Consider the following 16,118-nt stretch of genomic DNA (forward strand, 5'->3'; position numbering starts at 1 on the left):
GTGATTTAATTAAAATTATATTCATTGTTTGGTACACTTGGTATAATTTGAGAAAGGACTTTCGTGAAAGGAAATATATGTACAGGAAGAATTAATTCACTGTATAAAACTCTGATAGGTTTTACTCAATCATCAATTTATGTGCAGAGTTGTGTTAATACATTAATCTTATAAAAAATCTTCATAAATAAAATCATAAATTAATCTCTTATAAACAGTGTTTACAAGTTACAATATGAATGAATGAATGATTAATTAAAAGTGTAGGTACTTTATTTTGGTGAAATGTGACTTAAATTACATCTATTGCAGTGCAGTTTAAGCTGTGTTAGAAACTACACTCTATAAAGTTTTTTATTCATCTGCAATAACACCATCAGATAACTATATGAAGACTCCAGGATCTGAAACATTTCAAACACAACTTTAGTGTTTTTTTTTGAGTACATACATGGTATTTTAATATTTATTTAAATTATCTCGATCTCACTAAAAAATACTTTTTGAATGGTTCGAAGACTCATAAACATTGGATCATACTCTTTACTATATTGAGATTATTGCAAACATGCACTTTTTTCTCTGACAAAATAAAATGGTTTGTTTATTGTCAGGATAGAGGTACTTTGTGCTAGGTATTTCAGTTAATGTTTGGCACATTTAAACGTGGCTAGTAGATAAACTAATAAATACACACTAAAGCAAATTGTTCACTCAGTCTCAGAATGTACAGCCACTAACATCTACCCTCAAGCCGAGTCCTATCTCCTACCTGGTATGTCGACCACTACGAGTGTAGCAAGATGTTATTTTGGATATATGCCATTACTGGTTACACTGTATGTGACAAGAAACTTCAATAATGCTCAGTATTGATTTTGTATTTATAAAATATCTTATTAATAAAGATTGCCAAAGATTTTAGTAACAAATTAAAATTTTATAAAGCAATTAAAAATTCAATTAAGAAATTATAGTTTGTGAGTTTATGCATACAAATTTTTGGTACAGACCTTAAATTGGTTTGAATTGGGGGCGCCATCGGAAATATTCTTGTTATAAGGGAGCTGTGGGTCTGAAAGTTTGGGAACCCCTACTCTATATCAGGTGTAATTTACTGATAGTGTGTTAAAAGAAGACCTTGTTAACACTGCTGTTCCTGTGGCTTTTGTTGTTTAACACCTAAATCAAGTTTGCCTGATTAAACAGTAGGCGCTAGTCACGAGGCCTGTGCAAATATTAGCTTTTTGTAGCAAAGTAAATATTAAATAAAAATTTTTAAATATTTGTGAAGCCAAATCAAACTGCGAATATTGTTCTCGGTGAAGCTGTGTTACACTTATTTAATGAAACACAGGATTGAAGCAAAAGAAAAAAAATTGTTTGTAAAATTTTAATGCTTGAAATGATAATGTGCTTAACCAATTGGGCACTATACATAACATCATTCAATAAAAATTATAAAATAACCATGCATAATATTAATACTGAGTATTCATAAAAGCAAGCAGAGTGCCACCTTTCGATTTTTACAGGTAACCAACTTTATTGAAGCAAAACATATAAAACACAAAAAAAAAAACCTTCATGTTTTAAATATTTGAGAGCTTTACAACAAATTTGAAGCTTCACATCTGATGTTTTATCACAACTGAAGCTTCAAATAAAACGAAGTAGCAAGTTTCCTGGCGAAGCCAAATCAAATTTTAAAAAGTACTTTGATTGATTCGCTTAGTTCTAAACTTTGCACAGGCCTACTAGTGACCCACTTGTAGAAGTAATTACCTTGCGGAAACTCGGGAAAGATAGCGTGTAGAATGGGCCAGCCTTCAGGATGATGGGCCTCTGCGCGCGCACCATCATTATCCAGCACGTTTCTTTGAACGCCACAGACTTATCTTGCCAGCTGAGGTAAAAGAGAGCATCATTTACTCTCAGACTCTGTAGGAAGAAAAAAAAATGGGTATATACACTTATGTATGTGCGTTAGAAGTTATACTACTCAACATAATAAAAAACGAACTTTAATTATGCATGCATACATGCACATAATTAATAGATATAAAATAATAAAAGGACTGAAGTAAAATATACTGTTTGTAAAGTATAAATTCAATTAAAATTAATATTTTTAAATAAATACCTACTAAGTATTCAGTATTAATATAAATATGTGTATAAAATTAATTATTTAACTTGTAAATTAATTGAAATTTATTATTTATTAAATAATAATGTAATAATTTATAAATTATACATATGGGAACATAACCTCACAAACACTCCAATGAAAATGGTCAGGAGACTACTGAATTTTACACAGACATTCCCTGCCAGTGACAATGGAAGCTTACAAGCATTGTTATACATACAGGAACCATAACCTCACTTAATATAAATACACTTGAAAACGTTTATGAACACAATTTCTATCTTTAATTTTCACAATAAATAACTGTTTTAATTATATTGACCAGAATTCAATATCAATGACTTAAGTATATGATTTAAAAGCACATATATATTTTTATTTGTATGTAGCCTTTTTTCTTCATTCAATTTTGTTGCATGCTGTGCCCACATGGTAAAAATTTAATAACCATTTTTTCATAACATGCCGAAAGAAGTATAAATCTAAAAATTATCTATAAAATAGTAGGTTATTAAATTTGTTAATTAAAAAATTGCTGCAAAATAGTTTTGATAGTCATAACTATAGCAGTGTAAAAATATAACTATTTTTAGAAACTTTAAAAAATAGAAGGAATGTCTTGTACTGTTTGTAATCAAGGGAAAATGGCAAATATGTATGTGATGTCTGCACCTCAGAAAGTACAGGTTTAAGTCCAAATTTGGCAATTTTTGTTTAGTTGCAGATTATGGTTTAAAAGTTTGCTTACTATTGAACCACAACATAGTGACTCACTCAAGAAATTACGACACATGGCTCTGTGGCCCCTGTAATGAATGTTTCTCGACCGTGACGTGGGAGCCGGCTAGCATGAAAACTCAGTGATTGAAAAGGGTCCTCACCACGTGGCTTACTACAGGGGGCCAAGACAACAGTGACCCCTCGAGCTGTCGGACGCTCGAGACGCCATTTGGAAGGAAAATCGTAATAATTGTTTGTAGTTCGGTTTTATAGACCGCAAAGCCCTTTACATGGAGCTATCAGTGAGCTGACTTGTACCGGGTGGCACCAGCGCATTCTGCGCACCTTTAATTAACAGAAGTGGGTATAGTACACACGACGTAGCGAAACATCCGGGTTAGAGGTGGATAACCACAACTATATACAGTAGTCCCGAAGCTATAACTGTCTGACTAGCTTGGATTACAAGGGACTATGGTGCGGCTTCCTATCATACCCCCGCGAATACATGGTATCTCAGTCCGTACCGAAAAGACTGCGTGACGTCGGAAGAACCCTAAGTTCACTGGGTAGTTTGCATGTGCGTTAAATGTCGTTAAGGCACTGGCTGAGCGCGACCGTGCTAATCGATGAACCACTAACGACTCTGTAGCGGTGAAGCGGGGAGCAATGCTCTGAGGCATCCGTCGCGGGGGAGAGATGAGCCAAGACTGCCTCCCGCGTACTGGCGCATGGCGAGCGGGAAGCAGGGAAGTTAATCGCACATAGAATTATTAGAATACACAAATATTATTCCAACCAGTCAGTAAATGATATATACCTAAAAGCATAATCTAATAAACACCAAGGAACACTAATATTAACACCAAGGAACCGAAGCCAAAATCCAAAGCTTTGGTTGAGCTGGACAAGCACAAGTCCAATTACAGTGCCATGTACCTGTGGTTGGAAAATGTCCCAAATTCTAGCCAGCCGCATGGATACGGTATTGATGGAAAAAACAGTACCATTAAAAATGCAGCTTTTTTTACTCTCCTGTGAAAGTTTCCCAGTTATGACTTAGGCTCACTTGGTTCTGAGGTATAAATATCAAATATTATCATAATAAGAATCACTAACTACATTTATGGGTTTGAGATACAAATTTATTTAATAACAAATTGAAGTCTTCATATTGTAACTTTTTTTTACACCACACAGACATAAAACTGTATTTAAATCTGGTAAAGGAGCTTTTTCTTAATTTTTTCAAGTAGTTGGTAAAAATGGTAATTTTTTGAGTTACAACAATGTTTTACTGGGTGTGTGATATGATATTATAACTGGATTGATCCACAGTGTATGTCATTGAACTTGTAAAACTCACCCAGCCAGTCAGTTGTTCACCCAGTCGACAGTAGTTGTATAGTATGTTACTTTCATAAAGTGCCCAGCTCATGAATCGGCAGATGCTGCCGGGAGAATCCAAGGAAATCTGAAATTAGGATGATTTAACTTTTAAAGTTTACATGTGGAATTGAACTAGACATGTTCTTAAATTTCCCAAACATTTTAATAAAAAAAATGGCAGGTGCTGTTTCAATTATGTTTTTTTTTTCACATGCAAGTGAACTGGTTAAAAATTAATACTTTACAAACATTAGAAAACAGCTGTAATGGAAATGAGGTAAAAAAATTTTTTCTTGGTTTCAGGGCCAAAACTTAAGCTTTTTTTTACAGAGAGGTTTTTTTATTAATTACTGCTACTGTCATGGCTGTAACTCATAAACCTGTTGTTCTGACATGGCTGTTGTGAACACTGTGATAGCTAAGAAATATTTTCATTTTAACATATTATCTGTACATACACATAACACAGGAGCATCAAGGCAGTGTGTTTAGTAGGCTGACCTCTGAGTACTATGATCAAAGTTCACACTTTGATATCAGAAGAGTCAGTGTTGTCCAGTGGCTGATATAAAATATTTAAAAAATCAATGCATATATATTATTTCACAGAAAAATAATTAATGAATTAAAACTTTAGATCATAAGCTATCATCACTGCTTAATTTAGAATTTGCATTAAAAAAAAATTAACATATGAAGCTTCAGACTTCAATGTCTGATTTAATCAAATGTAAATCTATATAATCTGAATCATTGTTAATTTAAAAAATAACTTTATTGTATTCAATATAGCATGGGCGTCGCAACCGAGGGGACGGGGGGGGGGGGGGGGGGGGGGGCACGTCCTCCCCAATAATAAAGATTTTCAATTTCGTCCCCTCCAATAATATATTTAGTTTCGTAGTTATATTAAAAATATGATTTCTGTGATATAACCCATATGTTGCGCATGATGTATTTAGTCCAATCGTGGTAATGTGAGCACTTTTTAATTCAATCTTCGTGTAAAATCAAAATCAGGTCCGATACCGAATAAAGATATGTTAACTGTGTTTTTACAAATTTGTTCTCTGAAAATATTTTTTATAAAAAATAAATTATATATTGCAACCAACTATAATTAGAATAGATATTTAGGAAAGAAAAATGCCTAAAAACCACCTTTTTGCACCTTCAAACCCCAAATTTTCCCGGGGGAGGACCCCCGTACCCCCAGCTTTTTTTCCAGGGGATGGATATTCCTCAGCAACAAAATCAATTGAAGTCCCCCCCAAAAAATATATCCTTGCGACGCCCATGCCATATAGTAAAATTTCCCATGCAATTATAATCGCCATTGTCTCACTCCTAAATTACAGAATGCAGTGGGATGGACCATAATTCGTTATGCCATTTCTTATATCTGGGATATTGTTTGAAAAGTATGATTATTACTTGTCATTTATCTTGGAAAGGTATCAATATGGAAAATAATGATGGGAAACACTTAAGCTGTGGTGTATGTATAACATTTTATTTGAAATATTTTGTGAAAATGACTGTAGAGCAGGGAGTATTTTTGTAGTAGTTTCCTGATTGTAAAACTGTGTCCAATTATCTCATTTTTAAACATGTACACAGTTTTCTGCCATAATCACTGTCACAGTTATGGTATGTGCTGCTGCAAATATATGCTTAAAAAAATTTGTCAGCACTTGCTTACTGTTGTCAATAAAAAAAAATTCAGTCATAAAGATAAGCCTAAGGTTCACAGGCTGCTATCTCAACAATAATTTACAGTTTATCTCTGCTGACAAGTGATTTTATCCTGCTCGGAATTTGGCCAGGACCAGAGTTTGTATCTCATCCAGCCAGCTTGATTCCAACATTTAAATGATCCACGAAATCACTCTAGCAACATTTATAAGATAAATTACCAAAACTATTGAAAAAATTTAAGTTCTAATTTGACTTAAAAACTTTGTTTAAAGAATGTATTTTTTAATTTTTCAGAGGGCCCTTTTTTCTTTGAGGGTTATACCTTACCGCACCAGCCCCCTTTCTCCAGGGCCATCGGTAAAGCCCCTCCAAAATATCAGCTCCCGGCATAAGTAAATGGCCTTCAGGGCCCCGCTAAGTCAAGGGCCACTCCTGTATCCATATTCTTGATTACCTTAATCCCGAAGAGACATAAAGCCTTATTATTTGGGATGGGCCGGTAGAATCCTCAAACCCTTTAATATCATTGGGTCTCTAGTGTTTGAAAGATTTGAGAATTGAAGATTATGATTAGAAAAAAGTTTTTTGGAGTAAATACAATTTTGTAGTAAATTGTTAAATTTTTATTCAACACTGCAAATATGCTTTGACCTATTCTATTACTGTTTCCGAAGATATTATATTTTTAATATGTAATTTGATAAATGAAATTACAATATTTATTGATTTGGGAAACAAACATTTAAATGGAGTTGCTTAGCTTCTGGGTTGTAGCGACATCGAAGACGAAGATACAAAATTATTTTTCCTAGTGCAACTTCATCAAGGTCCTTGAGTTTCTTTATCCACTTTTATCAGTAATAATGATAATGTGAGGAAGCCCATCATCATATTGGACCCATTAAAGCCTCCATGCTTTGGTGGACCTTAGGAAAGGGTGGAATTTAAAGTACATATTTTATTTAACTACGATTAATAAAGTTAGAACACCAACTGTTTAAAATTGCACTTTTTTATCAATCATGAATTTTCCTGTGCATGTATAGCCTAAAAATGCCTAAGAAGCATGAGTTTCTCATTTGTTTCAACTTAACTTCAATAAAGGGCCTAAAGTAACGGGGTGGCACAGTGGTGAGACACTGTACTTTCATTCCAGAGGATCCAGGTTCAAATCCCAGTCTACCCATCCCTATTTAGTTTTTTAATTGATCTCTCGAAATCATTCCTAGGCAAATGCTGGGATGTTCCTTATCACAGGCCATGGCACAATGCATCCCAGAATTCCCTGAATAGAATCATTGAGTGGTATCGTCTCTAATGACCTCACTGGTGACAACACGTTATGTTTCAATGAAGCAAAAAAAAAAGGGAGTGCAATATTTGAATGTAAATTAATTCATCTAATGCACCCATAATTATCCAGGAAAGTGCAGCTTGTGAAAGTAGTCACAGAGTGTTGACCTGCAAACCGCTCAGTATAAGGCACTGTATCGAGCATTAACACTGCTTTAATTTACAACTTTCTGGAATACCTACTTGTGAAAACTGTAATGAAGCACTTACCGAAACCATGTATGCTGTCAAGCACAAGAAAAATGTGGTAGCGAAAAATTTAATGTACAGCATAGTACTGCACATTTGTTCAAAACTATCTGCAAATCTATATTGAAAAGGAGGAAAAAAAATATAGAAAACACTGTTTAAATCATAGTAGTACACAAATGCAGAAAAAAATATCTCATTCAATATTTTACGTTCATAATAATTCATATTCATAGCAGTTTTTATTAAATGTCAACTATTAAAGAATGAAAATAAGTAATAATGAAAATAAATCTATACATAATTTAAGCTTGAGAATAACATAATTTTTATTTACCTGTAAATTTCGTTGTGGTGTGTTATTATATGGTGCAAGAATTGTTCATCTTTGTGCCTACAGTTTTCTTGCTTCCGAGACGAATTGTTGGTGGTGCATTCAACATCAATTTTGGTCCTAATTTTTTTTATATTTTCACGACTGCTCCCCGTAGTGGTTTGTACACAGCTAGCCGAATCTGTCTTTCTCTCCTCCATTTCTTCTAGTTGTATCTTAGCGATGAGAGCCTGCAGTTGCCCACTGATGTGGGCTACGATGGTGAAGAGAGTGCAGTCGGAAATGCTAATCGTGTAGATGATTGTCGTGATCTGCAGCATCTCGAACACAAACAGCAATTCGAACGCTGGGCTTGCCTCCCAGTCAAACGAGTAGTGCACTCCGTAGGGCAACTCCTTCTTGATCTCAGAGTATGGCGTGCCTTTCACGCAGAGGTCGTAGAGAATGGACATGACGTATCCCATGCACCAGAAGGCCATCACGACGGTCTGTCTCCACATGTACCACGTGCAGAAGGTTTTGATGCTGTCTCGGGTCTTCCTGGAGACAGACGAGCCCAGGTTGTCGGGCTCCATGGACGTGTAGTTCCGCTCCATGTCCGAGCACAGCCTCATTATCTGTTTCTTTTTGACTGGAATCATCACGACTCGGTGCAGGGCCGTTGAAGCAATTATGATGTAGCTGTACGAGTACAACATCTTGTCCGTACCTTGCCAGAAGGGCATGACTGCGAAATAGATGACGTAGTACGCATGCAACCCGAGGATGGCCACCGTGCGACAAAGGTACAGAGGCGCGAGCGTCTCTGTGGGCCACAAGCCAAAGAATCTAAGAGCTCTTTGGCACGAAGGGAGTGTGGACCAGTTTTCCATCGTGTACGAGGAAAAAAATTCTGAAAGGCAAAATGATTCCGATCTAATAGATGGAATTTATCACAGCATTACATGGTAACTAAAAATTAAATAAAATGGTAAGGCTTCAGCTTCTCAGTAGATGGCTATCAGGTTGGAAGGGGGTGGTATTAATAACATTTTATAAACCTAAGTGTTGGAGATATTGTTTAATTTTATGGTTATCATCCTATTTTTTAAAACTTTGAAAAGGAAATAGAAATACATTGACGTCAGCCGGGGCTTCGCCCCACGAGCCTGATCATCCTCCGTTCCCTTTCCCAACACCTTCCCTACCCGGCATTTGTGTCGTAACGTACGTAGCCGTGTGCGATTCAAACTGCGCGCCACGAACTACAGCAAGAGGGCGCTTAGATGCAGTGCGCCGCACCCCTAAGTATGCTAATTAATATTGTAACCCTTTTTCTTTCATTATTTTGCCCCAGTGTCTTGTTGCAGTTTAATCATGTGTTTCTTCAATTTAAATATTACATTAATTATAAAACTATAGACGTTACCCGGGCGGACCCGAATAGGCACGGACTTGGACGAGGGTAGGAATGTTTTATAATAATTCTCAATAACGACGTAAACATTAATGTATTTTAAATTGCCAGTAATTTTTATATATTTATTAATGTAATCTATTATTTACTTAACTTTCGCCGGGGCACGGAATCGCAGAATGTTGTAACGGTAATTGTGTTCGGCGCGAAGGGCGCCATGTTGCCACCTGCAAACCATGATCTCATCCCAGTCTCCTTCTACAGCCGGCCGAGAGCGGACGTCTCTGTCGACACCCCGAGGACATCACCGTTGAGTCACTGAGTAATAATTCCATAGTTTAATTTATTCGAATCTCTTTCTTTCATCCTCGGGGCCTCTCTCGGTCGGAGAGACTGTATAAATATTTAATATTAACTCCTCGGAGTTTTTGGTATCATCATTGTAATACGTAACGACTTGGGGCGGCCACGTGCGTGGTTCGCCTCTTCACCTAAGCCGATTCGTGCCTCAGGCGTTTTCTCAGTTGTACCAGTGAAGGAACGTGTACAGAAATAAATCGTGAGTAAAATAAACCAATTAACTGTGTTACGTGTAATTGTGTTCGGGGGACCACGTGGAACCCAAACCTGGTCGGCGGCGTGTGGGACGCCCTGAGAGCCCACTGCGTGGTAGAAGCGTGCCCGACGCTGAGAGCGGGCTTAGGTAGGGTCGAGAGCAGCGCGTTTCATATCTAGAGGGCCAAATATCTCGCCACACACGGGCCACGTAACGCCCTGGGTTAGAGTCTCCAGCCGGGTCCACGTGCCCACTCACGTGGTGGCGCCCACTATTTAGTACCGATAATTTCTCCATAACATTTCTACATAAAATTGCTACATTTCATTCAACTTTATGCAAGCTAATGTTCAGAATGCTTGTTTGTATAAACTGAAGAGAATTGTATTGAGAAATATCTGATCACATATCATAGACTTTTGCATACATTCAATTGTTAATTAGGATAAAAAGAAACTTTTTTTTTAGCTCTGCATGGTCATCCCGTGCATATTATGGTCTCTGTAGTTTTTTCTGACATATTACAACTTATTTTTTAATTTTTCAGGGATTCAAAAAAATTATCTGAAAAGTTTAATGTTGGTCCATAGGGGTTCAACACATATTTGGTTAAAAAAATGTTGCAATTTTCATTTTACTGCATTTCTTTCCACTATCTCTTTTTATCTCTACAAGTTGAAATATCATACATAGAGAACTTGTATAAAATTCTCACAATTATAAAAAACGCACACATGATAAAGCCTATAATTTAAATATCCATTTTGATTTATTTTATCAGTGTTAGGCATTGCAGCTTCCTATGAAGAAAAAAAGTTGCTAAAACAAGCTTTTGCGCAAGTTAATTGCAGCTAGGTTTTCCATTGTCTTATACAATGTTAATTTCACTTGCACACTTTATGCCATGGTGTTTTAGTTAAAATCACTAGAAGACAAACTTAAGAAACAGCCAGAATTTGAAGATCTACTACATTACACTGCTGTAGTTACAAAGCACTTATCACCTCACAAGAAACATTTAGAGAATGAGCAAGTAAATAATCTACATTTGAAGGGCTTTGGTGTAAATCATGGTAACTTAACATTTTTACCATAATTCAGTTTTTGTACTTAACTAATGGTATGTAATGCCCTGAATATTTTGGTGCAAAGAGTTTTCTTAAATGCCAATAGATGGGAGCACTATGCTCATTTCAATATATTGTTACGAACGTGAGCAGGGCCGCGGCGCATGCAGGTTCGGAGCTGGCTGGCGGCCCCGCACGGCCACTGACGTCACGTGGCCGCCGCAACGTGAGACATGCCGCGCGCGCCTGGTAGATTACAAGGGTCGTCACTTCCCCCTTCCTTCCCTCCGCTCCCCTAGCGACGCTCTGCCTTTGACACGTTAACCTTACACCTGACACCTGGCAGGTGGGGAGTTCCGTGCGCCGCCATGCGAGCTGCCGACGCCTTTCTAGAGATATCTGGCGTCACGAATTCTAGAAGTGGTGCCTGGGCCTATATAAGCTCAGGACGCCAGCCTCCGAAGGAGTTGAGTTCAGTTCAGGAGTGAGTGTCTGGGCGATAGTGCCGCGGGTGCGGCAAGAGTGCCGAGCGAAGTTCCGAGCGAAGCGTCGAGCGGATCCTCTACAAAGGGAAGTGCGACTGAGGAGTGCTGCGGCGAGAGTTGCGCCAGAGGTGCAGCCCAGCGAGGTGTGTGGTGTGTAAAAACCGAGTGACTGGGGAATAAACATTTTTAAGTGTAATTGATTATTAGAAATTTTTAGAACATTATTTGTTAGTGATGTAAATATTGGCAATCAATAAAACTGTGTAGTAAAATCTTTAATTGGGCTATCCATTCACGAACCCAGTAGTTTTCCCACGACGATTATTGTTTTAATAATCGTAACAATATGGTAGGTAAGTGCTGTCTGTTTCACATAAACTATGGTATGTGAGAATAATGGCGGCTAAGCGAGGTCTTGCTTTTAATGCAGTGAGAAAAGAAAATGTTTATTCTGGTGTTTGTAGTAAAGAATGCAGTAGTAGTGAATATTTATGACTTAAATAAAGACCGACCAGTTAAAAAATCATAACCTCTTGGAAGTTGTTCATAGGTAAGTAAAAATTAAAAACATTCAAAGAAATTACTTCATGTAAACTATCTTATGTGCAGCAGATACCATGTTTTAGATGATTTTGTGTTTTTTATAAATTTTCGTAGAGGATAGTTTTAATTTTCTTCTTTTATTGAGAATTTTGAACATTATTTACAAAAAAGGTTTTGTATTTCTAGTAATATTGTAAACTTTTTCTGTTTATGGAGATGCTTGTAATAAATTATATATTTAGTTTCTTACTAAAAGTATTTTTCATAACTGTTCCAATAACGTAATTTTTTTCTGTTGCACTAACCCACAAATGAAGCAAAAAATATTTTGCAAAAATTATATAAGTTTTCAAGAAAAGTAGAAAAAAAGTTTATGATATGTGAAAATATTATTAATACGAGTATTATTTTCCAGGTATCTGGATCTACTGTGACATACTCTAATGGCAATGAAAAAAAAATTGAAGAACCACTTGGGAGGAAAAGAAAAAGACATTTTAACAACCAGAGTATTACAAAGTTAGAAAAACTATGGGAAAGTTTATGTTTCCAGAAGAGGAAAAGGAATTACTGTAAACAAGAAGAAACCAGGAACTGACTGTAAATGTAAGAAAAGGTTGTTTTAAAATTCTGGCAACTGAAATCAGGAATAAACTCTTGTCAGAGTTTTGGGCTTTGGGGTCTTATGATCTTCAAAGTGCTTATGTATTTGTCTGTATGAAAAAGGAACAATTAAAACGTAAAACAAAGAAGACTGGAAGTCTTTCCCGGCATTCATGCACAATAAATTACTCGGTATTGGGAATAACCGGTGACAGACTAAATGTTTGTAAGGTGGTATTTTTAATATACATGGCCTGCATAATAACAGGGGACGCATAAAGGCATAGATTCCCCGCCCACCGATGAAAGAGATAAGTACGGCAATAACCATAGAAAATATTCAGCATCAGCTATATCTGACGTAAAAAACTTTATTGAGAAGCTACCTAAGTACACGAGCCATTATTCTCGTAATGTCAACCCAGGAAATCTCTCCGTGCCAATGGACTACACGGTGGAATCTTGCAACTTACAATACTAGGAATAGTGCCAAAAAAAGAAAAAGCAGCCAGTGTCTAAGGACAAATCCCGCCGCATATTTACAGAAGAATTTAATGTTTTGTTTAAAAACCCAAAGACATACATGCAGCGAATGTGCTATAAAGAAAGCTAAACATGAAAATGGCACAGAAGCTTATCAGCAGCTATTGCAGAAACAAGAGCTTCATCACCGTAAAGCAAAAGCCGGTGAAGATGTCATCAAACCAGCAGCTAAAGAAGCACGATAACAAGGAATAAACGCAATTACATTTGATTTGCAACAAGCTCTTCCCACTCCAAAGCTTTCAACAGGCCCTAATTTTTACAAAAATAATATGTTTCGTTACAATTTAAGTGTACATTCGTTAGGGAAGGAACAGGGATATTTTTATGTGTGAGATGAACATACAGCTGGCAGAGGAGACAAAATTGGTAGTTTATGTCTACACACCTCAGCATTGGGTTTCAATACTCAAAAGCTGCCAAAAGAAACCACCTTTCATTGTTCAATAAATGAAAGAAGTTTATTTTTTTCAATATTGGATTGTTAAGGGACAAATTCAATTAAAATACAACTACAGTTACTAGTACAAAGTTGGGTATCAGAACAGCAGTTCGCCTGGAGTTGTCTGAAAAAGAGGATGGAAGTATCATTAAAATGTCTGTGATGTGTAATGGCAGTTTGTAACCCATATCAATGAGAAAGAAAGGGTGTCCAACAAGCTTCCTGGAGAGTTTCAGAGGATGTCTTTCAACGAAGTATATTTCTATCAGACCGCTTGAAAAAACTAAACTGAAAGATGTACTGTAATGTCTTCCCTGGGTACCGCCAGCATATCATGAATTTTAGAAAAACTTGAAATTTATGCACAAAGTTTAAAGCTTTATTTTACAAATGTAGTTCTTTAATGAATGCTTAAGTTTTCCAGGGAAAATATAAGTTTTAAAAAGTTATAAAAACTAAGTTATTTGTTATTATTGTCTGAATTTATATTAGCAATAAGGGATTTTATTTATTTTATATAAAAACAGAGTTAAGTAAATCAGTGTAAATATGCTTGTAAACTATGGTAACTGCAGAAATTTATTGAACCAAATGTCAAAAAATATTTTAATATATAACTTTTTTTGCTGATAGATTTTGTATCTCTATTATTACAAGAAGGTAAAAAATACATCAATTCTCACTTTACAATTTATAAATGCTCACAAGATTTTTGTAAAAAACAATACTGTATCTTAAAAGTAGTAAAATGTTACTTACCATATTTTACACCCAAGACCTTAATTTAATAATATCAATTCAAGTCATGAACTACTCATAGGTAAATACGTAGTACTAATGCAAGTACTATCAATGTCAAAATTTTATTTTTATGAATACTCTTTATTAAATGAATAATGAATAAATTTAAATTATTGAAAATAGATGCAATAAAAAAATTAATCTTATTCTGTTAACCAGGTTCTTATTAAAATTATACAATTCCCTTTTCAATAAATGCAGTGTCCAGTTTTGGTTACTGTGTAACCAATTCAGATGATTTCACCAAGCAGTTTGCGACAGGAATCCATCTTCCATTTGCATAAGGAATTATGTTCAGGTTATGTTCTCGAGTCCATTAATATAGGATGTCATTAGATGACATCATTTAAATATTCAGTCAGTGTAAAAAAACACCTATAGTGTATTAATAAATTATTATTAGTTTTTAAATATGCTCATTTACAAGCAGTGCAGGTTAACCAAACATTTTGGTGCAATGCTCACAAAAATACCACGAGCCAGAGGCGTAGTCAGGAGGGAAGATGTCGGGACGCACACCCTTCTTCTCCTGCTAACTCCGTGTAATGGACGTGATCTTTGCTTTTGTAGTCATACTTCAAATACTGAGCACTAATAAAAATATCCTCCCCCAAAATGTGTTTCCTGGCTACGCTCCTGCCACAAGAAATCATTAATGGAGTCTCGGGAGGACTTTCAGAAAGTAACTTTAATGAGGAAGCTAATAGCATGTCAAGTTAGTATCAAGTATCAGTAAATTACTGTTCAGAGTAGTTAAAGTAATTATTCTCTTTGTCTGGGAAGTTTATGCTGAACAACTACCAGGTGTTTTGCATGGTACGGTAGTTGCTGTTTTGATGACATTAATTATTCCTTGCATGGCAGAGAACTTTCCATAAACATAATGAGTATTGACTGATTGTTGAATGAGTGCTGCTCAGATAAAAAAAATGCTTCTTTAATTTTAATCACCAAAAAAATAATTCTCATGTATACATAATTGTTTGACACTCCTGATTTTTGTTCAAGTTAGTTCAAAATGAACACATTCTGATGACATCATCTGGATAAAATCCTTTGACGTCGACCCAAGTGTCTCCCCTGCTCATAGAGTCCATTATGCTGCGCCAACTCCTGAACCACCCCTGCCCGTGCAGTGTGACACTTTAATTTGTATATTAAGAATGTACTTTTATATTTAATAATGGGTCATGTATTATGTTTCCGCAATTTTTGTAATTTCATTATTGTTATATGTCTTTCTAAATATTATGTGACATTTATGTTAAGTGCTGTCACCGGGCGACGAGGCCGAGGCCAACACCCGGAATCTCTCCGAGCGCTGCACGTGTCGCGGAGTGGGGGGAGGACGGGCGGAGAGGCAGACGCGGCAGGAGAAGGGGAGTAGGCATCTGGCGGCTGGACGAGGCGGTCGCATGGTGAGACGCAGAGCCAAGAGCACCGACGGGTGAGATCGTGTCAAGGGGAATTGAGACTTCACAACCACGCGGGTTACGCGGCTTATCGTTTTTGTAAATAGTTAAATTGTATATAAGAGTTTTTCTTGTTTCCGCGAAATCAGACTTTGCGCGTATCAGCGGACACGGGCGTACCGCAACGAGACGGACTTCACGTCTTCGGCGCTGGCAATCAGACTGACTTTGTTTGTTTTCGCTATCATTCAGGAGGGACTTAATAAGTTCGCCATACGTACGTGTCGCAAGACCACGGGGGCAGCCCGCACTCGGCGTCTGCCCACCGAAACACGTGTAGCCGAGCTTCACTCCGCGGAGAGAACGGGTGTTGAGCCGCACGCAGCCCATGTAAAGGAACTGTGTGAAAGACTAAGTAAAACGTTCTATCACAAA

General features: G+C 36.6%; 1 protein-coding gene across 2 annotated transcripts; it reads right to left on the minus strand.

Moving 5' to 3' along the window:
• Nucleotides 1-106: 106 nt before the first annotated feature.
• On the minus strand, nt 107-9,606 carry LOC134532359 (odorant receptor 4-like). Of its 2 annotated transcripts, XM_063368789.1 has the most exons (5): nt 7,839-8,950; nt 7,523-7,619; nt 4,239-4,346; nt 1,786-1,941; nt 107-404 (listed from the first exon to the last, which is right to left on the minus strand). In XM_063368789.1, exons 1-5 carry the CDS (start codon nt 8,705-8,707, stop codon nt 336-338), a joined length of 1,299 nt encoding a protein of 432 aa, XP_063224859.1. In that variant the 5' UTR covers nt 8,708-8,950; the 3' UTR covers nt 107-335. The 2 variants fall into 2 exon arrangements, 1 of the variants encoding a protein (XP_063224859.1); XR_010075137.1 differs by lacking the exon at nt 7,523-7,619 and having other exon boundaries at nt 7,839-9,606.
• Between the last annotated feature and the right edge of the window lie 6,512 nt (nt 9,607-16,118).

The sequence above is a fragment of the Bacillus rossius genome, chromosome 5 (assembly GCF_032445375.1).
Source record: "Bacillus rossius redtenbacheri isolate Brsri chromosome 5, Brsri_v3, whole genome shotgun sequence".
Classification (NCBI taxonomy): domain Eukaryota; kingdom Metazoa; phylum Arthropoda; class Insecta; order Phasmatodea; family Bacillidae; genus Bacillus; species Bacillus rossius.

Coding starts and splice junctions, on each gene's coding strand:
- LOC134532359 (XM_063368789.1), bottom strand. CDS start 8,707: ATGGAAAACTGGTCCACACTCCCTTCGTGCCAAAGAGCTCTTAGATTC. Junction 4,347..7,522: donor TGACAGCATACATGGTTTCG/GTAAGTGCTTCA, acceptor TCCTAATTTCAG/ATTTCCTTGGATTCTCCCGG. Junction 1,942..4,238: donor GTGAACAACTGACTGGCTGG/GTGAGTTTTACA, acceptor TTCTTCCTACAG/AGTCTGAGAGTAAATGATGC.